At 46.0% G+C, this 20,779-nt stretch overlaps 1 protein-coding gene across 7 annotated transcripts in view; it reads right to left on the reverse strand.

Moving 5' to 3' along the window:
- Positions 1–20,779, reverse strand: part of ARHGEF6 (Rac/Cdc42 guanine nucleotide exchange factor 6) — a 113,989-nt gene that overhangs the window by 12,768 nt on the left and 80,442 nt on the right. For all 7 annotated transcript variants that reach the window (XM_047765791.1, XM_047765796.1, XM_047765793.1 and 4 more), the window contains 6 exons: positions 11,885–12,023; positions 8,670–8,729; positions 6,615–6,761; positions 3,143–3,229; positions 2,265–2,343; positions 872–1,017 (listed from right to left, as the gene is read on the reverse strand). In XM_047765791.1, the coding sequence (XP_047621747.1) occupies positions 872–1,017; positions 2,265–2,343; positions 3,143–3,229; positions 6,615–6,761; positions 8,670–8,729; positions 11,885–12,023 (658 nt within the window). The remainder of the gene's footprint in view (positions 1–871; positions 1,018–2,264; positions 2,344–3,142; positions 3,230–6,614; positions 6,762–8,669; positions 8,730–11,884; positions 12,024–20,779) is intronic.

Below are 20,779 nucleotides of genomic sequence, written 5' to 3' on the forward strand. Positions count from 1 at the left end.
CGCCCCATGACCCTGTCCTCCCTCTCTCCTGAAATTTCATTCAAGTCAGGTGTTTCTGTCCCGGTAAGGGGGGAAGTAGAGCAACAGTCAACATGTCATGCGTTTAGTCAAGTGTTTGGCACTCCATTGGTTGCTTACATAGGTTATTTCATCAGAAAAACCTAAGACAAACCTTAGCAAAGCAAAGCGACTAGCCAGCAACTGGCAAAGCCAAGATGTGAACCCAGATCTGATGCCCAAGATTCGAACCCTTGTTCTCCCTACAACACACAGCGCTCACAACTGGAATTTGGGCATCACAGGTTTGAGCTGTCACAGGCAACACGGCATTATCTTCGATCTCAGTCGGCAAGTACAGTCAAATCTCATCACCTCAAATCCCGTGAGTTCTAAGGACCTGATCAACAGGAAGACGACAGCCCTCAAAGTTGACCCTTAGGGGTTGCCGAGGGAACGTGAGAGCATAAGTGAGATTACGTGGAGACGTGCTTAGGCACTTACAACGGTAAGCTCTTTCTTTGGACTTAGCACCTTAGTAACCATAACGGTTGCTAATTCAAATGAATCTTTGTGTATCATTAGAACATCTTAGCAGGACGTCTGGTTAGAAGAACTTTGCCGGCAGTTAGCCGGAGTACCTTAGGACTGTCAAGCAAAACTGCACGGCTCTACGTCAAACTCTGTGTTCATGCGGATGGGCCTCTCTCCATAACAAGAAATCAGAAGTAATGAGATTTGACTGTAGTTCAAACCCTAGAAATACAGACTGTCCAGAGGCTAAGGGCATGCTCACCCCTTCCCGTACGTCCTCAGCGGGCAGGGCTGGACAAGAGACTCAATAATCCCCGGACAGGACAAACGGACTACTTACGGAATGGGCGCTACAAGACGATGACGATGTTTTAGACAACGAACTGCAAGAAGCAGGTCCCCTGATCAGCCTGTAGAGATGCTCCAGCCAATCCTGGAAGTCCTGGTTGTTGCCGCAGTGAACCACAATCCTCTCCACTACGTTACCTGCCGCACCCGATGAAGAGCATTTGGAAACAAAAGGCGAGGAGGACCTTAAGCTTGACTCACTCATAAACACACTTCATGCCAGCACAACTCGGTGGTTTATGTTCATACCTATGGGCTAACCCTGTTGGGACGTCTATATCAGGAACACATATGCTGCGCTAATAAAGAAATACTCGTATCTGATTTACAAAAGTCATCCTTGGGTGTTCCTGTCGTGGCTCAGTGGAAACGAACCTAACTAGTATCCATGAGGATGTGGGGTTGATTCCTGGCCCCGCTCAGTGGGTTAAGGATCCAGCATTGCCGTGAGCTGTGATGTGGCGGAGATCCCGCACTGCTGTGGCTGTGGTGTAGACCGGCACCTACAGCATCTGGGAACGTCCATATACCACATGTGTGGCCTAAAAAGCGAAAAAATAAAAAATGAAAGTCCTCGATTTCTACTGCTTACAGAGTCTCGGAAGGAGTATAAATCTTTGCTGTAAACAAACTTACGACCTCAAAATTTAAGCCCAGGGTCCATGTGGTTCATAGTCGAAGATGGGGACCTTGTACTGCTCTATCCCATATCAAGGTTGAAGCAAGATGCAACCGTAGTTGGTTGGAGTGGTCACAGTGCTTAGGCCAACACCCAATCTTGGGCTCCCTTTCGGGAAGAAGGAGCGAGGCCTGGGACCAGCATCTCAGCGTCAACCATCAGGCCGAATCAGTGCAAAAATCTCAACCGTTGCATGAATATCAACCAGGTTTGGCAAAAGGGACAAAAGGCCAAAATGTCAGGGAGCATCGTCGAGGTGCGGCATTGTGCTCATTTTATGAAGACAATTTTCGTGACTTTTCGCCACTTTTTAGAAACCCGATCAAATCTTGCTCATTCATAGGCTGATGATACAACTGCTGATAAAAGGCCATGTCTTCGGCTCCTCTACCACCAGGGGATCGAGGACAGAAGGGGGAGACAATTGTATTTACATCGGTCCATCCTGTTACTTCGTAGCTCTAACCAGTAGCTCTTTATGCCGGAGAAGACTGAAAGCAATGGCAAAGCCGAGGCTTCTGAATGACCAGGAGGGGTCCCTGCCAATCGCCGTAGCCTAATGATTCCAGGAAATGGAATGTACTTTGCCAGGCGCATGTAAACCTTGCTCCTGGACTACGTAACGGAAAATAATAGCGTTCATTTTTTTAAACCCCACTCCATTCCAAAAAGGATTCCAAGTAGCTACAGGGAGAAAATCACCCACCTGTGATTTCAAACGTGCAGTCATTGCCTTCCGTTTCATCTAACCTGGTCACCACCATGCCTGCGACTGGTATTTTTCCCTGCCGGCAAAAGAACATTCCCATTAATTCTGTGCTTAGACATGTCTCTGCTTGTTTCTGTCAGATTTTTCTCACCCTCCTAGGAATCACCGCTGAATTATGGCGCGACATATCGCTCTGGTCTGGCAACAGATAAGGTGTTGCCCTGCTTTAAATTTTAATCAGACAAAAGAGCAAGGGGGAAACGTGGGATGTGTTTGGCAAACACGCCCTAAACCATAAGGTCAGGATTTAATCACAGTTTCCTTTTCGAACACATTTGCGGGAGAATCAGTAAACAAAGCAGAAACTATGAAAATTGGTAATTGCTAGGCCAAGATCGGACAGACAACAGTAACTTAATAATAGCCCGTGTCTGGGGAGCAGACCGAAGGAAGCTGAATTTCCTAAGGACTTGAACGACTTGCCTCGCAGACACCTGAGTCACGTGACGTGACTGTAATCAGACCATCACGGGGCAGGTCCCAGCTTTCTATTTTCTCAGCAATAATGGTACATTATGGGCCTATAAAATGCCGCTGCTAACTTATCTAGTTGCGGGCTTAGATTTCTAGTTATACATTCATACCTGGCTCATAACCAGAGCAGTGGACATCCAGGATAAACTCATTGCGGTAACACAAAAGATCTCTGCTCGAAGGAACATCTGCTCTTCTAAACTGGTTAATTACGATGAGGGGTCAGAACATTCTGCCTCCTCTGGCTGGAGCTCTGAATGCCGCAGTGGAAATACTGCATCTGGATGGTAACCTGTTTTCATTACAGGTCTTGCTATTTGCTTTATATGAAATCTACTAACCTGATAGATAAAGCCACTCATCCGAGGACTTGCAGACAACATTATCAAGACACTTGAAAATAACATGAGGTACCGCTCCTCTTTTTCCTGAAGTGGAATGAAAAAGATTAAATGGAGAATAGAAACTGCACATTCTGTTTATTAAGAATTTCCGGAAGCATTTTTTATAATCTTATAGAAGGCAATGAAACACAAAGAGTGATTTCTTTTAAAAGATACTCTATTGCAAAGTACAAATTTAATTTTACTTTAAAAAGGATATAAATCTACAATTTATCTGTCTCCTTCCTATACCTAACAGTTAAATACAAATAACCATGCCTCTTTCCTAAACACGGAAGCCAACAAAGTCACACAGTTGATGCCTTCCTGCCCGAGCTGCAGCGAGAGCACAATGCAGGTCTTGAGGTTCCCAAAGTGGAAATGATTTTACTTTGAAAAGCAGCTAAATAAAGGGGTTTTTCAGGTGCTTGGAAGTTTATCATGTTCTGACATGTATGTTAAAGGCTTCATAAAATTACCGCTAGGCACTTCCATCGTGGCTCAGCAGAAACGAATCTGACTAGCATCCATGAGGACGCAGGTTTGATCCCTGGGCTTGTTCCGTGGGTTAAGGATCCGGCGTTGCCATGAGCCGTGGTGTAGGTCGCAGACAAGGCTCGGATCCCAGGGTGCTGTGGCTGTGGTGGCAGCTCTGATTCGACCCCTAGCTGGGGAACCTCCATATGCCGCGGGTGCGGACCTAAAAAGCTAAATAAATAAATAAACAAATAAATAAATAAATAAAATTACTGCGAATCAGTGACTACACAATAATTATTATACCCGTGTAAAACAAAGAAATAAATAATTTTGAAAATGCCACTAAAGGAAAGTTTGCACACAAGGGCTCCTCCGAATCTGTAAACAGATCTGCAAGTCCTGTGCTTGTGCCTCCAGCTTCCTCCGCTACAGGTGTCCTTGCCCCTCTCCATCCTCCCACCTGAGGACAGCAGCCTCTGCGGGCAGAGGCTGATTTTTCTAACAAGTATTCTGCGCTCTCTCACGTCTTTCTCTTGTTGGGTCTCCTACGGGCAGCTCATCTCCTCTCCCTGCTGCCAGCTGCCTCTCCTGTGGAACTCGCTTTCCCTGCTGCCTTTACCAAAGGCACAGCTCCTGTCTGTTACACAGGCTCTCACTTGCCCCGGTGGCTCCTTAGACATAACATCCCATATAACATCCCATTTCGTGACATTTTGTCGCCCAATTACTTGCTGCCTTCATTTTCTCCCCATTAACCCCTCCTTAACTGCACCCCTGCCGCTCTCGCCAAGTCATCCATCACTGCCTTCCAGTGAAATCCAATGGCTTCTTCCCCGTCTCCACACTCGCAGGCTGCCCACTTTGAAATGCTCCTCCCGGAATTTCTGGGACATCACAGCTCCCCTCGTTCTCCTCTATCTTCTGCTTTGGCTTCTTTTACTCCTGTGCACTGAGTCCCAAGAGGCTGCTTATCCCAAAGGTACGAAAGAATGTTAGACTCACCGCATTAACCTTCCCCAGGGTATCTACCTTTGAAATGACACGGTTCATGTTTTTCCCAATTTTTTAATCGAGGCATACTCGATTTACAACGTTGTGTCCCTTTCGGGTGTACAGCAAAGTGACTCAGTTATACATAAACACACACCCGTGCTTTTTCCAGACTCTTTTCCATCACAGGTTATTACAAGAGATTGAGGCTTTGCAGCGTCTCTGGGATGTACCCTGGTGCGTATCTGTTCATCTCAAACTCCTAATGGACCCCTTTCTCGCCCCTTTCCCCTTTGGTAACCGCATTAACCCGAAGTCATGAATCTCTGACAGAGACTTGTCAGGGAGCAGAGGAAGACATTTGGGGAGGGAGAAGGCAGTTGTAGTTACCCCATAAATCACCCCATAAATCACCCAGGTGATGTAATCAACCCTCTTCCCCTACCCCGCCCCCTTCCTCAAAGATATAATCCATCTTCAGGCCTCTGTGCTTCTCCCTGGATACGTCCTTCCCAGGAAGGGACAACTGTCAGGACCTCTGCACCTCGGTCTCTCACTCTGACCCACCCACATTTCTACGCTGCTTCAGCAGCTGCCCACAAAGGAGCTCCACCTGGATCCCTACTGTCACTCGAAAGTTACCAGGTCTAAAACGACATTCGGAGTTCCCATCATGGCTCAGCAGTTAATGAACCCGACTAGCATCCATGAGGTTGCGGGTTCGATCCCTGGCCTTGCTCAGTGGGTTAAGGATCTGGCATGGCCGTGAGCCATGGTGTAGGTCGCAGACGCGGCTCAGATCCCGCGTGGCTGTGGCTCTGGCGTAGGCTGGCAGCTGCAGCTCTGACTGGACCCCTAGCCTGGGAACCTGCATATGCCATGGGCGTGGCCCTAAAAAGACAAAAAACAAACAAACAAAAAACCCAGTAAATTATCTGGAGTTCCCGTCATGGTGCAGTGGAAACAAATCCAACTAGGAACCATGAGGTGGCGGGTTCGATCCCTGGCCTCGCTCAGTGGGTTAAGGATCCAGTGCTGCCATGATCTGTGGTGTAGGTCTCAGACATGGCTTGGATCCTGCATTGCTGTGGCTGTGCCATAGGCCGGCAGCTACAGCTCCAATTTGACCCCTAGCCTGGGAACCTCCTTTTTTCAGCTCTAATGGAAAAAAGAAATGTCATTATAAAAATAAAATAAAACGACATTCGTCATCTCCTCTAGGTTTCAGCTCACCCCCTCCCATACAGGCCTCAGATTTGCCCCTTACGCTTCATTGTCCCTACCACCACCTTCCTGGGGGGGACTGAGCACTTGCCAACCCAGTTGGCTGTCTCTAGCCCCATCCCCTCCAGCCCAAGTGTCAGAACCACCCCCTTCGTTGTGCTTCTCCACCACTCAGGCCTCGCATGGTCCCTATGCCTCCATCTGATCTACTCTCGTCGGACATCGAGGTTCTTCACAACCTGCCTGCATCTAAGCCAATCGGTTTGCTCTTGCACTCGGCCCAGGATGCTGCCTCTGCTCCTAATAAACTGGCTTCCTCGGTGCCTGCATTCCTGCCCTCTCCTGAGATAAGAATGAGCTCTACTCCCCAAACCACCCCCCTTTCTCTTCATCACCCTCCCCGTCCCCCTGCCCGCCAAGTCCTATCTTGCTCTCTCCCTTCTCTCAACTTCCATGGAATCTATTGTTGGGATCGCACCATCTGTCACTGACTATTTTGATTTGTTTTCTAGCGGCAGCTTGTGTTTTAACACATCTTTGAGTTCTTTGAAGGCGGAGATCATGGCTGGGTTTTCCTCCTGACTCCCGCCCATGGCACGGAGCAGAGGGTTGGGCAAACAACAGGTGCTCAGCTTCCGATATGAGAGTTTGAGCATTTGACCTTGACGGAGGAAGAAATAAAGGAAGACAACTATAAAAGCTGGAGGACATGGCGTTGAGATGTGAAGCATCTTACCTCACATGTTCCATACTGCACCATGACTTGTGACATAAAAATCACATTTCCCAAGGTTTTAATATCCTCTCCTTCCCAGGCCTGAATAGGTTCAGAAAGTATCTGCAACTCCAGCTGTTTTCTCTTTCTGAGATCTTGGCACTGCCCCTACAGAACCAAAGCGGAACACCATGGAATAAGGAATTGTTCTGAAACAGACCTAAAACAAGGCTAAAGTTAAGATGCAGCTTTGGACTCAGCTTTCTACTGGAGTCCCATCACCAGATCCATTCATGACAGTCAGATGGATCCACTACCTTAAATCTCCGGCCTTGGGCCCCCAAACATTTTGTAAGGAAGAGCTACCTCTAATTTTGTCAAAACATCAAGATAAAACGGTAGACGGGGATTGCCTCTCCCTGCCCGCAAGAGGAGCAGAATTCCATCAAACAGGACCCGGAGCTTCAGATCTGCTGCTTGGTGTCCTGCTCCGTCTGGTCTACTTTTGCATAAAGCGTGCTTTTAGTTACAAAGCAATTTTATTTTTCTAACACATATTCAGTTTCAAACCGAGTAACATCTTAATTTTAAAAATGACTCCAGGGGTTATCCGGAAAGAGAAAATTAAATTCCTTATTGATCTAATAATGAAACATAAGCACTGCCCTGTACTTTGTTTTGGGATCAGCAGTCAATTGCTATGAAAAAATTGTAAATTAATTTTTATCCCTAAAAGGACTGAGAACGGGATACAGCTGAATTTCACAAATACAAACTGAAAATACAAGCCAAGAAAAAAAAATACGTGTGGTATGAATACTCTATATATGTATGAAAATATGCACTGTATATATATATATATATATATCACTGCTTGAGTTTGAGAAAATGTGAAGTTATCCTAAAATAATTTAACAGTGTTCATGCCAAATTCAATATGAAAATAAGCATATGGTTAGTCATGTTACTGTTTCCAACTGACTGTCAGCGTGTTTGGCGGTGTGTTTACTATAAAATCCCTGCTGCCCCTTTCAGCTAAATGGAAACCTGAAGAAATACATTAATTGTACGCATATTTTTGAAGCACGAGAATAAGTACAACCAACAAAGCAAGTTTCACGACACTTAAAAGGATTAGAATAAAATATCATTTTTCAAGAGACATTTTATAGTCAGTTTACATAGGAAAAAAGAAACGGGACACGAAAAACAATGATAAATGCTATGGATTTCAGGGGGCTGTCCTCTTAGTTTGAACCACGTAAAACTGCCAATATTTCAACTATTGTTTACCTCCAACACCAATTTTAACCTGATACGTTACATTCTGATCTTCAGATTGCTGTTGAACGGTGGCCACATCAGGTACAGATCTTTCAACAGCAATAAAAGCAAGGTGATGATGAAGGTGGCATCAGAATCTTAGGGCCGGAATCAGTAAGTAACCACCCATCCCCGTCACTTGGAATGCTGCAGACACGTCTAGAAGGAACCTCCACTCAATCACCCACCTCAGATAACGTTTCCTTTCCTCCTAAAATGCCACCAAGCGGTTTTGCACCGGTGGGTTCCAGAGGACATTAGCCATCGTGTTCAAGATATAAGATTAAGGGATCTCTGATAGCAGTCTATATAAAGCAATTGTATTTTAGTAGGGTTTTTTCCTTTCAGATATGATAAAGGATTCCTTTTTCATTTGCAAAGAACAGACTCACACCTTCGGGCACAAGTAGATGAATCCAGTATTGATGCCAATCAGTGAAGGGCGAGTTGCACAGACATAGGGTGAGCAACACGGGGGTAAAGACAAAGAGACAAAAGGAAACCCCCCACCTACACAGCCATGCTTAATGTGGCAGACACTTCGAATGTGACTGCTTTATACCCTCAGCCTGGCAACCTTTCACAGGTGAGCATGATGTTTGGAAGACAACATTCAATGAAACCATCAGTCACTAGAGCTTATTATTTCCACTCTAAAGACCTTTGCAGAAGGAAAGAAACATTACACACAAGTCACTCTTTTAGGAACAAAGCATAAAAAATGGAGAATTATAATTTTAGAGCATCACCTACCATGAGCGTTTTGAATGCTATGATTGCTTTCAGAATATCCTGATGATCTGGATGCGTATCCTATTAAAGGAATACATTTTAAAACAATATTAAAGGAGAACAGATCAGCAGTTGCCAGGGGTTAGGGGTAGGAGGAGGGTGAGGCTGCAAAGAGATAGAAAGAGGACATTTTGAGGGACGATGTAACTGTTCTATATCGCAATGGTGGCAGTGGTAACTCGAATCTACACACTTGTTAAAAAGTCATAGAACTGTACCCCAAAAGGAAAAAAAGTCCATTTCATTATGTGCTCATTTCAAGATTAAAAAATAGAACAGAATTTGAGCATTTGGAATCGCAGCATCTATAATGATTAAGTGATGAAGAAATTAAGGCAGCTGGGAACACTTTTTTTTTCTTTTTCCTTTTTTTTTAATATAATGATTTTTTTTTCCGTTATAGCTAGTTTACAATGCTCTGTCAATTTTCTATCGTACGGCAAGGTGACCCAGTCTGGGAACCCTTTATATATTTGGTAATAACATCCTAGGTATAGTTATTAGGCAAGAGTTCCCATTTCCCTTTTTGCTGTTATACTGTAGATAATAAATAATAATTATTTGGGGGGCATCATTAGGTCCTCTTGTTAGTAAATGACAAGAGGTAGGGAATTGTAGAAACAGAGTGATGGGTAGAGAAAAATCAATCCACTCTCATTTCTTAAAATGCCTCCATTTTTTTTTTTTTTTAAAGCAGATTCCACACGGCAGATGGGAAAAAATTCCAAGCTTCATACCATGTGCCCCTTCTTCAGCAAGCTTATTATGTTTGGCCTGCAATTCCATGGTGCTCACAACCCCGACAAGCGAACAGGTTCAAAACCAGCTTTGAGGGATCCATAGCTCCATAACTGTTTATGAAGGGCCAGTCAAGCTTCCTGGGGGAGATGCAGAGCTAACCTTTGGCATTCAGCTGGAGTCAGGCGAAGACAGAGTCTGCTGTTCAACCAGCCTTGGGTGATAAAATACAGAGCTGAGTAGATTAGGGGTCTGACCCAAGCCAAGAACAGCATTGCTTAAGGAAAAGAAAGCTTGTGTTCCTCTGTAGTTAAATTGATCCTTCCTCAAATCAACCGATGATGGAGAAGTTCAAGTTCGCCCCCAGCAAGAGCCAGCAGCCATGCTCATTGGCCAGAAAGCTGGCTAAGGTGTGTCATCAGATGGCCAACTAAGGGTGTGTGTTATCTGAGGGAGGGAACCCGCCAGAGGCCCGAGGCTGGGGACCAGCCGCACGTGGCGGGGGGAGTGGAAAGGGGCTCGAAGGAGGACGGCCCAGGCCGGGGATCTGAGGAGTAGGAGCACCCCCCCCTACCCCCCCGCAAGCGAAGTGTATGCTCCTATTTCAGCCCCGAGCGGTTACAGAACCTGAGGCCCCTAGTTTCTGGATTTTTGTGATCACCAAAAAGGAGGGGCAAACCTCAAACGGTTGAGCGAACTGGTTTAGCTTTTGGAAAGCCATCCAGAGGGCAACGCCTTCCCGGGCCCTAACCGAAATTTCATTCCGACAGCGTTTACTCACGAGCCCCCACTGCCTCCAGCTTTCCGGCAGGTCAAATAACCTGAGAATGTGGTTTCACTCAGAGTACACGCCTTCGATCCTTACAAATGCTGACAAGACCGGCAGCGTGCAACCTTTTTCTTTAAAGATAATCAAACCCCTTGAAACCTCAAAACCTTTCCCCAGACACAGGAAGAACAAGTAGGGTAAAGGCGGCCTCACCCAGCGGGCCCTCCTTCCCCACCCACACCTCCACCCCCACCCCCCCAAGCTCCATTGCACAGGAACGGCTCCAGCAGCCACCCTCATTAATTGGCTTTTAATAAGACGGCCGGGCGCTCGATGCCAAAATGTTCGATTAGCAGGCCTCGGTGACCATCTGCATATTTAGAAAAGGTGACAGCTGGGTTCCTGGCTGTTGCAAGGAGACTATAAGCTCAGGAACAAAACGTCAGGGGGCTTTGACGCAGCTGTCTGGAGGCCTAAAGGGAGAAACAGTTGAAGCCGTTCATTCATTTTCAAGGAACTACTAGAATCTTCCATCATAATTCGGAGTCAGAAATCGGACGGAGCGCAGTGCTCTAGGGAGAAACACTCTTGTCTATGATGAAAATGTCCTTTACATTTGCTGATGCTCTTTTGCTCTGTTTTATCCCCCGCAAGAAAGCTGGTTCACGGAGCAAAGCAACAGAAGATGTTTCGGCGGAAGATCTCTCTGTAGAGCCACCATCTACAGGTGAGAGGGCCGAAGAAAACCTAGGCCAACAAGCCAGCAGAGACTGCAGAAAAGCAGCAGGACCGGGGCTGCGAGGAGACGGGGGCGGGGGGGAGAATGGACTGAATATTGATTTATTGATTTATTGATTTTTGTCTTTTGTCCTGTGTAGGGCCGCAACCTCGGCACATGGAGGTTCCCAGGCTAGGGGTCCAACTGGAGGTCCAACTGCCGGCCTCCACCACAGCCCAGCTACGCTAGACCTGAGCCTCATCTGCGACCTACAGCACAGCTCAGGGCAACGCCAGATGCTTAACCCACGGAGCGAGGCCAGGGATCGAACCCGCAACCTCATGGTTCCTCGTCAGATTCGTTTCCGCCGTACCACGACGGGAACTCCGTGAGCATGGTCTGACGATTTAACAGTAAAAGATGGCTGGCTTTCAGTTAGACGTGAAGTTCTGGCGGTGCAGCATGATTCTCATTCATACCGCTGTACTGTATACTCCAAAGTCGCTAAAAGCGTAGAAATGTTCTCACCGTAAAAACAAAGGGTAAGCACGTGAGCTGATGGATGTGCTAATTAATTAGCATGACTGACGCCATCATCTCACGATGGTACACATATGAAACCACTGCACTGTACACCTTAAAAAGAGTCACGTTGTCCGACCTAAGTGTATCTGATTTTTACTGGTCAATCATACCTCAAGAGAGCTGGAAAAAATAAAAGTAAAACAAAATCTCCAGAGGGAAAAAAGAAAAAGAATGCCCCCTTCTTATTTTGCCACATAAAGAGGAAAATGAAAAGCTCAGGAAGACAGCAGGCTGCGGCCAGTACAATTTGAAACCAAGGCCTGCTCTGAACTCCTCGCCAAGCTAGTCGGGAGGCGGACTGCTGTTTCCTGTAGAGTGGAGGCCCATCCTTCGTACGCAAGCTTTAAACAGCGCGCCTCCTCTTACCTCCATGTGCCGTTCCAGCTCTTGCAAGAGAGTAACATACTTTTCCAGGCGCATGAACGGTTTGCTGAGGCTCGTTGTTAGAATGAGGATACCTGGGCTGGATGCACCTTGATTTTCCATAAATCGTTCCAGATCATCACTAGCGGAAGAACAGATATCGTGTTGTTACTGCTTAGGATCCCATGTAAAGCGTTAGCCACTGAACATTATTTGTACTGCATTTCACAGAATATAAAAGCAAATAGGTCCTGTATCACCAGCCCACATGCTGTGCGATGCATTCCAACGCAGTTCAATCAGCCCTGCACGCAGCACTGGGCCATGGTGGTGTCTGGCACGTAGGGAGACACACACACCACACACCCCTGGCCTCATTTCTGCATCCAACGATTGTTTACAGAGCATGAACGAAGTGAGGAGCTGTGTTCTCTGCTGGAGATACCACCGTGAAGAAAACAAAAATCCCTGCCCTTAAGAGGCCTGCACCCAGAGGCATGGAGCGTCACATCTATCAGATGACCTCGATGTCAGGTTTGACAAAAATCTTTTCTTAGTCACTTCAAACATGGCCAGCGAGATGCCAAGAGTTACTACTCACCAACTGCTCCCTTCCCCCCGGACACCCCCTTATGATGCTCCAGAATCTAGTCCTATTCTGAGAGCAGCATGTTTGCGTGACTAACCACAAAGGCACTTCACCTGGGATCTGAAAACAGTGCCACCCGTGCGCCGCCCCCCCCCCCGAAAAAGACTGTATTCACATCTTAAGAGGCACGTCCTGCAAATGTCCAAGTCTAAGCTTGGGTTTTCTCTGCCCCTCAGAACCCTCTGGAATGTCTCCTTTCCACCAATGGGATAACGAGCCCTGGGGCTGCGAGATCATTTTCCTTTACGCTCATGCAAAGTGGAATTAAAGCGGTAAGGTTGCCTTATGACTTGACCCCTCTCCCTCCTTGCTTGCGCACGCACGTCTATCCAATCCGTCACAAGCCTTCTTGTTTCTGTTGCTTCCTCTCCGTTCCCACTACCACTGACTCAGTTCAGGTCTTCATCTCACCCCATCTGTAGCGCATCTATAGCTATATCCTTTCTGCATCTCATCCCACTGCAACGGCCCCACAGACCTCCTGGCTTCTGAACCACCACTTTAATCCTGTTGCTTTCCTACTCAAGAACTTCCAGTTGCCTGCAAGATCCAGTCTCTTTAGACTCTCACGGGCCCCACCAATCTTATCACCCTCCCATAGGAACCCTCGACCACCAAGCCACGTACATACGCTCCCCGGACTACATCTTACGCAACAGGTCCCAACTGTGGCCTGTGGCCGTAAATTGTGTTCATAGAAACTTGCTAGCAGTGGTAACATTCTAGGTGGGTTGGAGATGGGGTGGTGTGCAGGTTACCCCCACTAAAGACACTCTCCCTCTCCTTGGGCTTTTTTTTTTTTCCTTTGAGGGCCGCACCCGAAGCATGTGGAAGTTCCCAGGGTAGAGGGCAAGTCAGAGCTGCAGCTGCTGGCCTAGACCACAGCCACAGCAACACCAGAGTGAGCAGCGACTTCGACCTACGCTGCAGCTCACGGCAATGCCGGATCCTTAACCCACTGAGCATGGCCAGGGATCGAACCCACAACCTCAGGGATACTAGTCGGGTTCTTAACGCACTGAGCCACAAGGGGAACTCCCTCTCCTTGGGCTTTTGTGAGCAAGAGAGAAAAGGATGGCGTTTCGGCTATTGTACCGGAACTTGAGTCACGCAGAATCACAGGGATGCCAGAGGGAAAGGGGGCCAGGAATGGCCACCTTCTCGGAAGCTAGATCTCACCTGAGTGAGACGTGTAGCAATCAATGCTGACTGTTTTATCGGTTTCTGCAGTCTTGCTCCAGAAGCAGGTGAGGGGAGGGAAGTACCCTTGATTTGAAATCATCAAACACATTTGGTGACCCTGGCTCAGTTACCAACCTCAGCTGACTCATCTGTAAATCAGAGATAAAACCTACTTCCTACTCAAATTTCAAAGCTTAAATATTGGGAGAACTTCTATAAGAAATAGTGCTTTGGATCAAACTAGGTGAAGTAAGTCAGATGGAGAAAGACAAATACCGTATTATATCACGTATATTTGGAATCTAAAAAAAGGATACAAATGAACGTATGTACAAAACAGAAATAGGAGTTCCCATGTGGCTCAGCAGGTTAAGTTTCCAGCATTGTCACTGCAGTGACTCGGGTCACTGCTGTGGCTCGAGTTCAATCCCTGGTGTGGGAACTCTCAAATGCCAAGGGTGTGGCCAAAAAACAAACACACAAACAAGCAAACCAGTAATAGACTCACAAACTTGGTTACCAAGGGGGAAAGGGCTGGGAAGGGATAAATTAGGAGTTTGGGATTAACAGATGCAAACCACTACGTATAAAATAAACAAGGACCTACTGTATAGCACAGGGAACTACATTCAATATCTTGTAATAACCTATAATGGGGAAAAAAATCTAAAAAAGATGTACGCATAGTAAACCAACTGTAATGAAAAAATAAAAATCACTTTAAAAAGAGGTATATATAGATGTATGTATATTAGTTATCATGTAGACTTAATTCGCTTTTGCTGAATACTTGAAATTAACACAGTGTTGTAAGTCAACTATACTCCAATCAAAATTTTAAAAAAAGGAGTTCCCGTCGTGGCGCAGTGGTTAACGAATCTGACTAGGAACCATGAGGTTGCGGGTTCGGTCCCTGCCCTTGCTCAGTGGGTTAACGATCCGGCGTTGCCGTGAGCTGTGGTGTAGGTTGCAGACGCAGCTCGGATCCCGAGTTGCTGTGGCTCTGGCGTAGGCCGGTGGCTACAGCTCCGATTCAACCCCTAGCCTGGGAACCTCCGTATGCCGCGGGAGTGGCCCAAGAAATAGCAACAACAACAACAAAAATTTTTTAAAAAGAAAAAGAAAGAGTGGCTACCGTAAGTGACTAGGGGAACAGCTAGGTTAGTCTGCCTCAGGGTCAGATTTGGCTTAGACTTAAAAAAAAATCACCACATATAAAATATAATTAGGAAAATAACTTGAAGTTGGAGAGTGCATTTGAGTAGAAACGTAATTTTGAGAAAATCACTTTCCTAATTTCTTTTCAATTTGGTAAAACAAGTCTTATTTTTCCTTTCCATGACTAAATGACTGCCCGCATTTTCAATGCTCTACTCTAATTGACACAAGGGTGACAATTAAAAGCAAATGCTAATGTGCACTTTATTCCTTTCCCTGCAGCTCTCTACCTTCTAGGCTTGTTGGATGTTACAAAAGAAATTTTTAAATGTTTTCCATATAACACGAGATCACTGTCTCAGAAGAAAACCCTGGCTATTGGGGGAAAAAAATAACATTTTTTACTAGTGCAACCAAAAAAAAGAAATCTGTCTTACAAAGCCACTGCCCATTAGGATAAATAGATCCTAAAAGACACATTTTACTTAGCCGAATAAATTTAATGCGTACATTAACATTGTTATACACAAATATAATACACAAACGTGCATCATTATACCAAAACACAACCTGTCTTTAAAATGCAGCTTTTGTAAACCAGCTATAATGAAAAAAATAAAGAGCATTATAAAGCCAAAAAATTTAAAAAAATAAAATGCAGCTTTTAATTTTTCTACAGCCTGCTTAAAATGCCTTCCAAGCTTAAGGCGTTCTGTATGTGTGATGCGAGTGGAAAAGGAATCTGAAAGAGAACGGTTGTACGTACAAGTATAACTGAATGGCTTTGTCGTACAGCAGAAATGACCACAACCTTGTAAATCAACTCGACCTCAATAAAACCAAAAATAATAATAACCCTACGGGGCTGACCCATCTCACATAACACTGTTTCTGTAGCATCTCTGCACAGATTTCTATTCTAAACGATGAAAACTCTACCTAGAGCAGCTAGAAAAGGGTCAGCTGTTTCCCCCTTCTTTGCCTTACTCTCCCCACCAGCCTTTCGCGGGAATCACTGGGGTGGGGGGTGGGGGAGCCGGGTTGGGTGGGTCTCTATTATCCCTTTTTTCACTGAGCCAGTCCCAGAGACTCGGCTGCCTGCTTCTCTTGTGTCGCGACCACTTTTTGCTTGTGATCAGTCTCGCGTCTCTCCCTGGCTCCTCAAGGCCAGAGCAGAACCCAGTCTCAGAATTATTCCCGGGCTCTTTGTCCGGGAAGCAAGGCCACAGCTCTCGATTTTTCTCAGAGCCTTCATGGCGGACAACAATGGAGACCAGAGCGAGACTAAACCTACCAAGAGGCAAAGCACACGTGGTGTCTGCGGTGGCCACTGCGATCCAGCGGCAGCGAGGGCCTGCGCTAGACCTGTCTGGGGGCTCTCTCCTCCTCTCCCGGCTCTGTCTTTTCACTCCCGTCCCTCGCCCTGGTGAAAAGAAGGGATGCCACACCGAAGCACGGGACAGAAGTGGGTATTTCTGTACGGGTGAGGTTCCTCCCAGGAAGAAACAGCTACAGTAGTAGCAAAGCAGAAGGGGACAGAGAGGGGAAATCCCAAAAGACCTCGCCCCGGAGCGCGCAAAGGACTGGGGCACTCATTCAAATATATGTAAATGTGGGGAACATAGCAAGGTGGGGGGCTGCTTCTAGCTCCAAATTCAAATAATGTGTGACTGCATTTTTCACAAGGCACCAACGCGCACAATCATACGGTTTCAGGGCTGCGCGTGGTCTCATTGCCAAGCATCGCCGGCATGTCTGGTGCGATACTGCCACCTGCAGGCCGAAGTAGAAACGTTCACCTGACTGGCCCGCTCTGACTCTCAGTGGTTTTCCTGCTGCTAAGCATCTACAGCTTTAGCACAAGTCCACCGATGTCTCTATTTCAGCTGAAACCTTCATATAAAACAGAGTTGTAATCTGAACTTTATGCAAATGTCATTCACCTATGCTTTGCCTCTAAGATATGAGCATAAACTACCAAAAGATACATAGAAAATAGCTGAGATTATACCAGAAGCACCTCTGAGGATGACTCCAAGTATTTTAATTTAATTTCCATTCCTTGCATGCAAATAAACCACTAGGATAAAAAGTCAGTTCTATGGGACTCCGGTGAGTCTTCCATCCTTTCAAGGGATATTATAAAATTCTCAAAGAAAAATCACTAACTGTGCATGAAATAAATAAACAACAAGTCCCTACTGTATAGCATAGGGAACTATACTCAGTATTCTGCAATAACCTATATGGGAAAAGAATCTGAAAATAAAAATGTAAATATATATATTTATCCTTTTTCTATATAGGTAAATATTTATATAATTTATGTTGTGTATTTATATATAAATCTATATTTTATATATGAAAATGTATCTTACATATTTTAAATAGCGATTTAAAATATATAAAATAAATATTAAATATACAATATATATTACATAAAATAGTGATAATTGTATATAATAATAAATATGTAATAAATCTAAGTATTTATATATTATATATGTATATATAGTTATTTATAAATATATTTTTTTATATATTTGAATCATTTTGCTGAATCACTTTTCTGTACACTTGAGACACTGTAAATAACTACATTTCAATCTTAAAAAAAGCCTCTAAGGAGTTCCTGTCGTGGCTCAGCAGAAACGAATCAGACTAGCATTCATGAGGACACAGGTTCCATCCCTGGCCTCATTCAGTGAGTTAAGGGTCTAGCGTTGCTGTGAGCTGTGGTGTAGGTCACAGATGCAGCTCGGATCTGACATTGCTATGGCTGTGGCATAGGCTGGCAGCTACAGCTCCGATTGGAGCCCTATTCTGGGAACCTCCATATGCCGTGGATGTGGCCCTAAAAAGACAAAATAAATAAATAAATACGTTTTAAAAATCACTAGCCAAAATCAAGCCAACAGAGTATAGTAACTCCCCCCCAAGTTGAGAATCTTTCAATTAACTGTGTATCAAGCTTTTTTTCCTTTTTATGGCTGCACCTGCATATGGACGTTCCCAGCTAGGGGTAGAACTGGAGCTGCAGCTGCAGGCCTACACCACAGCCACGGCAACGTGGGATCCTTAACCCACTGAGCGAGGCCAGCGATTGAACCCACATCCTCAAGGAGACTAAGTTGGGTCCTTAACCCACTGAGTCACAATGGGAACTCCCCGTGTAACAAACTTTAAATCAAAATGTTTGAAGGAATCTCTACTGTTATTTATCAATGAAACTCCTAGCATGGGTAAATGCAGCGTCAGTAGCATCTTAAGCACGCAGAATTACCCCACTACAGAAGTCTGCCAGCCGAGGTACACTATCTTTCTGGTGTTTACCCAGAATCGCTGTCCTCAGCTCAGAAGAAAAAGAACGTGTGCTGGTATAAATGGCAAGCTAACATACGAGGGTCTCTTTTTACTGGTATGGAGAAATTTACCCGTCTCCACACAGGACGTTTATATGCCCATCACAGGAAAAACGGCCCTCACGCATTTTTTTTCTTTAGTGACGATAAGTGGTAAAGTATGAAAACATTCCTGGGGTACCAAAAACAAGTTCAGGGGCTCTGGTTCCCTCGGGGGAGGGAAACAGGAGCAGGAAACACTGGAAAGTATACACAGGACTCCGACGGCAGCTACAGTTCGTCTCTGAAGCTGAATGGTGGGTACGTGGGTGGACTTCATCTCTGTTCTTTGTGTGCTTGAAATATTGCATAATTTGTTCTTGTCTCACAAAGAGTGAGTAGCTGGTAGAAGATGAATAACGTAGAAACGGGAAGCAGCGGCAACTACCACTCGCTAGAGGCCGGGTACCTCGTACACATCATTTCACGGATTCCTCACAGCCATCCTGCAAGGTGGGTGGTCTCATCCTCATTTTACAAGTGAGGAAACGAAGGCTAAAATTTAAGCGAATCACCCTGGCTAACGTGGCTTCTACGTGGCGGAACTGTCCCCTGAGAAGATATAAAAGCTGTAAAACGTTTAGGCTGAGATGGAGGCGCGGCATGAGGGGGTGATGGCCTGAGCTGCTCTGTGGACCCGTTCCCCAGGGGAACGCGACCAGGACCTATACAACTACAGTTTAAAGTCTCTAGAAGGTGTCCCAGTGGCATCTGGTAAGTGAAGAAAACATTTATTTAAGAAAATATTCTAGGAGTTCCCCTTGTGGTGCAGTGGAAACGATCTGACTGGGAACCATGAGGCTGCGGGTTCGATCCCTGGCCTCGTTCAGTGGGTTAAGGATCCGGCGTTGCCGTGAGCCGGGGTGTAGGTCACAGACGCAGCTCGGATCTGGCGTGGCTGTGGCTGTGGCTGTGGTGTAGGCCGGTGACTGCAGCTCCAATTCGACGCCTAGCCTGGGCACCTCCGTATGCTACAGGTGCGGCCCTCAAGACAAAAGACAAAAAAAGAAAATACTCTAAAGCTCAGTAAGAACAGAGAGAGCTTGTGGTATCTGAGCCTGACCTGCTGTCTCCCTCCCTCCTTCTCTTCCCAGCTCAGCTCGACAGAAGCTCCACTCCAGGCTACTGTGGATGAGACGTGGGGTCTCCCCCTCCCCTCAGCTCCCAACGCAAGGACGCTGTGTCTCACCAGCACATCCAATGGAGGCTTCCTCCTCCTCCTCCACTCACTGTCCCCCCACAACTCCACACACACACAGACAAGGCCCTACCCTAGGAGTGGCCAGCTGAAACTTCTGGAGTCAAGTCACCCTCAGCCCAGCTCACCTGTAGGGCAGAGGTTCTGCGCTGGGAGAGGTAAACAGAAAGACCAGAAGCTCCTGCCCTGCGCAGACCCAGAGTAGTGGCTCAGAGATTTGGCCCAGGGGGAGAGAGAGGTAGAAGAGAGGAACCGAGAGCTCCGAAGCTTTCCTCAAAGGAATTGATTGGTTTTAGCTGACAAACAGCATGGGGACATTCAAGCCTAAGGGCTCTTGCCAGAACAGTGGAGGGTTTGGTGGTAAGCAATACGAGGAGACAGGTCCTCTTAATTCAGAACAAGCTACACCCCAGGCCAGCTAGGTGGCCAGAAAGAACCTGGGAAAGAGACAGCGAGGAAGTGCTGAGAAGGGCCAGAACACCCCTCAAAGACTGGTCTCAAAAAACTGCCCCTAGAATAGAGAGCCCAGGAATAAGCCCACACACTCACGGTCAATTCGCCTTTGACAAAGGAGGCAAGAATATACAAGGGCGCCAAGACAGTCTCTTCAGCCAGCGGTGCTGGGAAAGCTGGACGGCGGCACATAAATCAGTGAAGTGAGAACACTCACACCACACACGAAAATAAATTCAGAATGGCTTAAAGACTTAAAAAGACGACAAGACCTCATACAGCTCCTGGAAGAGAACATAGACAACACAGTCTCTGATATAAATCGTACCAAAGTTTTCCTTAGGTCCGTCTCCAAGGCAACAGAAACAAAAGCAAAAATAACAAAAGAGACCTAATCAAACTTAGAATTTTTGCGCAGCAAAATGAAGAGACAACCTACAGACTGGGGGAAAATACTTGCAAATGATGCGACCAACAAGGGCTCGATTTCTAAAATGCGTAAACGGCTTGTACAGCTCAAGATCAAAAAATGGGCAAAAGACTTAAACAGACATTTCTCCAAAGAAGACATACAGATGGCCAAATGGGCACATGAAAAGACACTCAACATTGGTACTTATTAGAGAAATGCAAATCAGAACCGCACTGAGATATAACATCACACCAGTCAGATTGACCATTGTTAAAAGGTGTACAAACAATAAGTGCTGGAGAGGGTGAGGAGAAAAGGGAACCCTCCTGCAGTGTCAGTGGGAAGGTAAGCCGATGCGGTCAACTATGGAAAAGAGTATAGGGGTTCCTTACAACGCTAAAAATAGAGTTACTATATAATCCAGCAATCCCACTCCTGGGCATAT

This window comes from Phacochoerus africanus, chromosome X (assembly GCF_016906955.1).
Source record: "Phacochoerus africanus isolate WHEZ1 chromosome X, ROS_Pafr_v1, whole genome shotgun sequence".
NCBI lineage: Eukaryota > Metazoa > Chordata > Mammalia > Artiodactyla > Suidae > Phacochoerus > Phacochoerus africanus.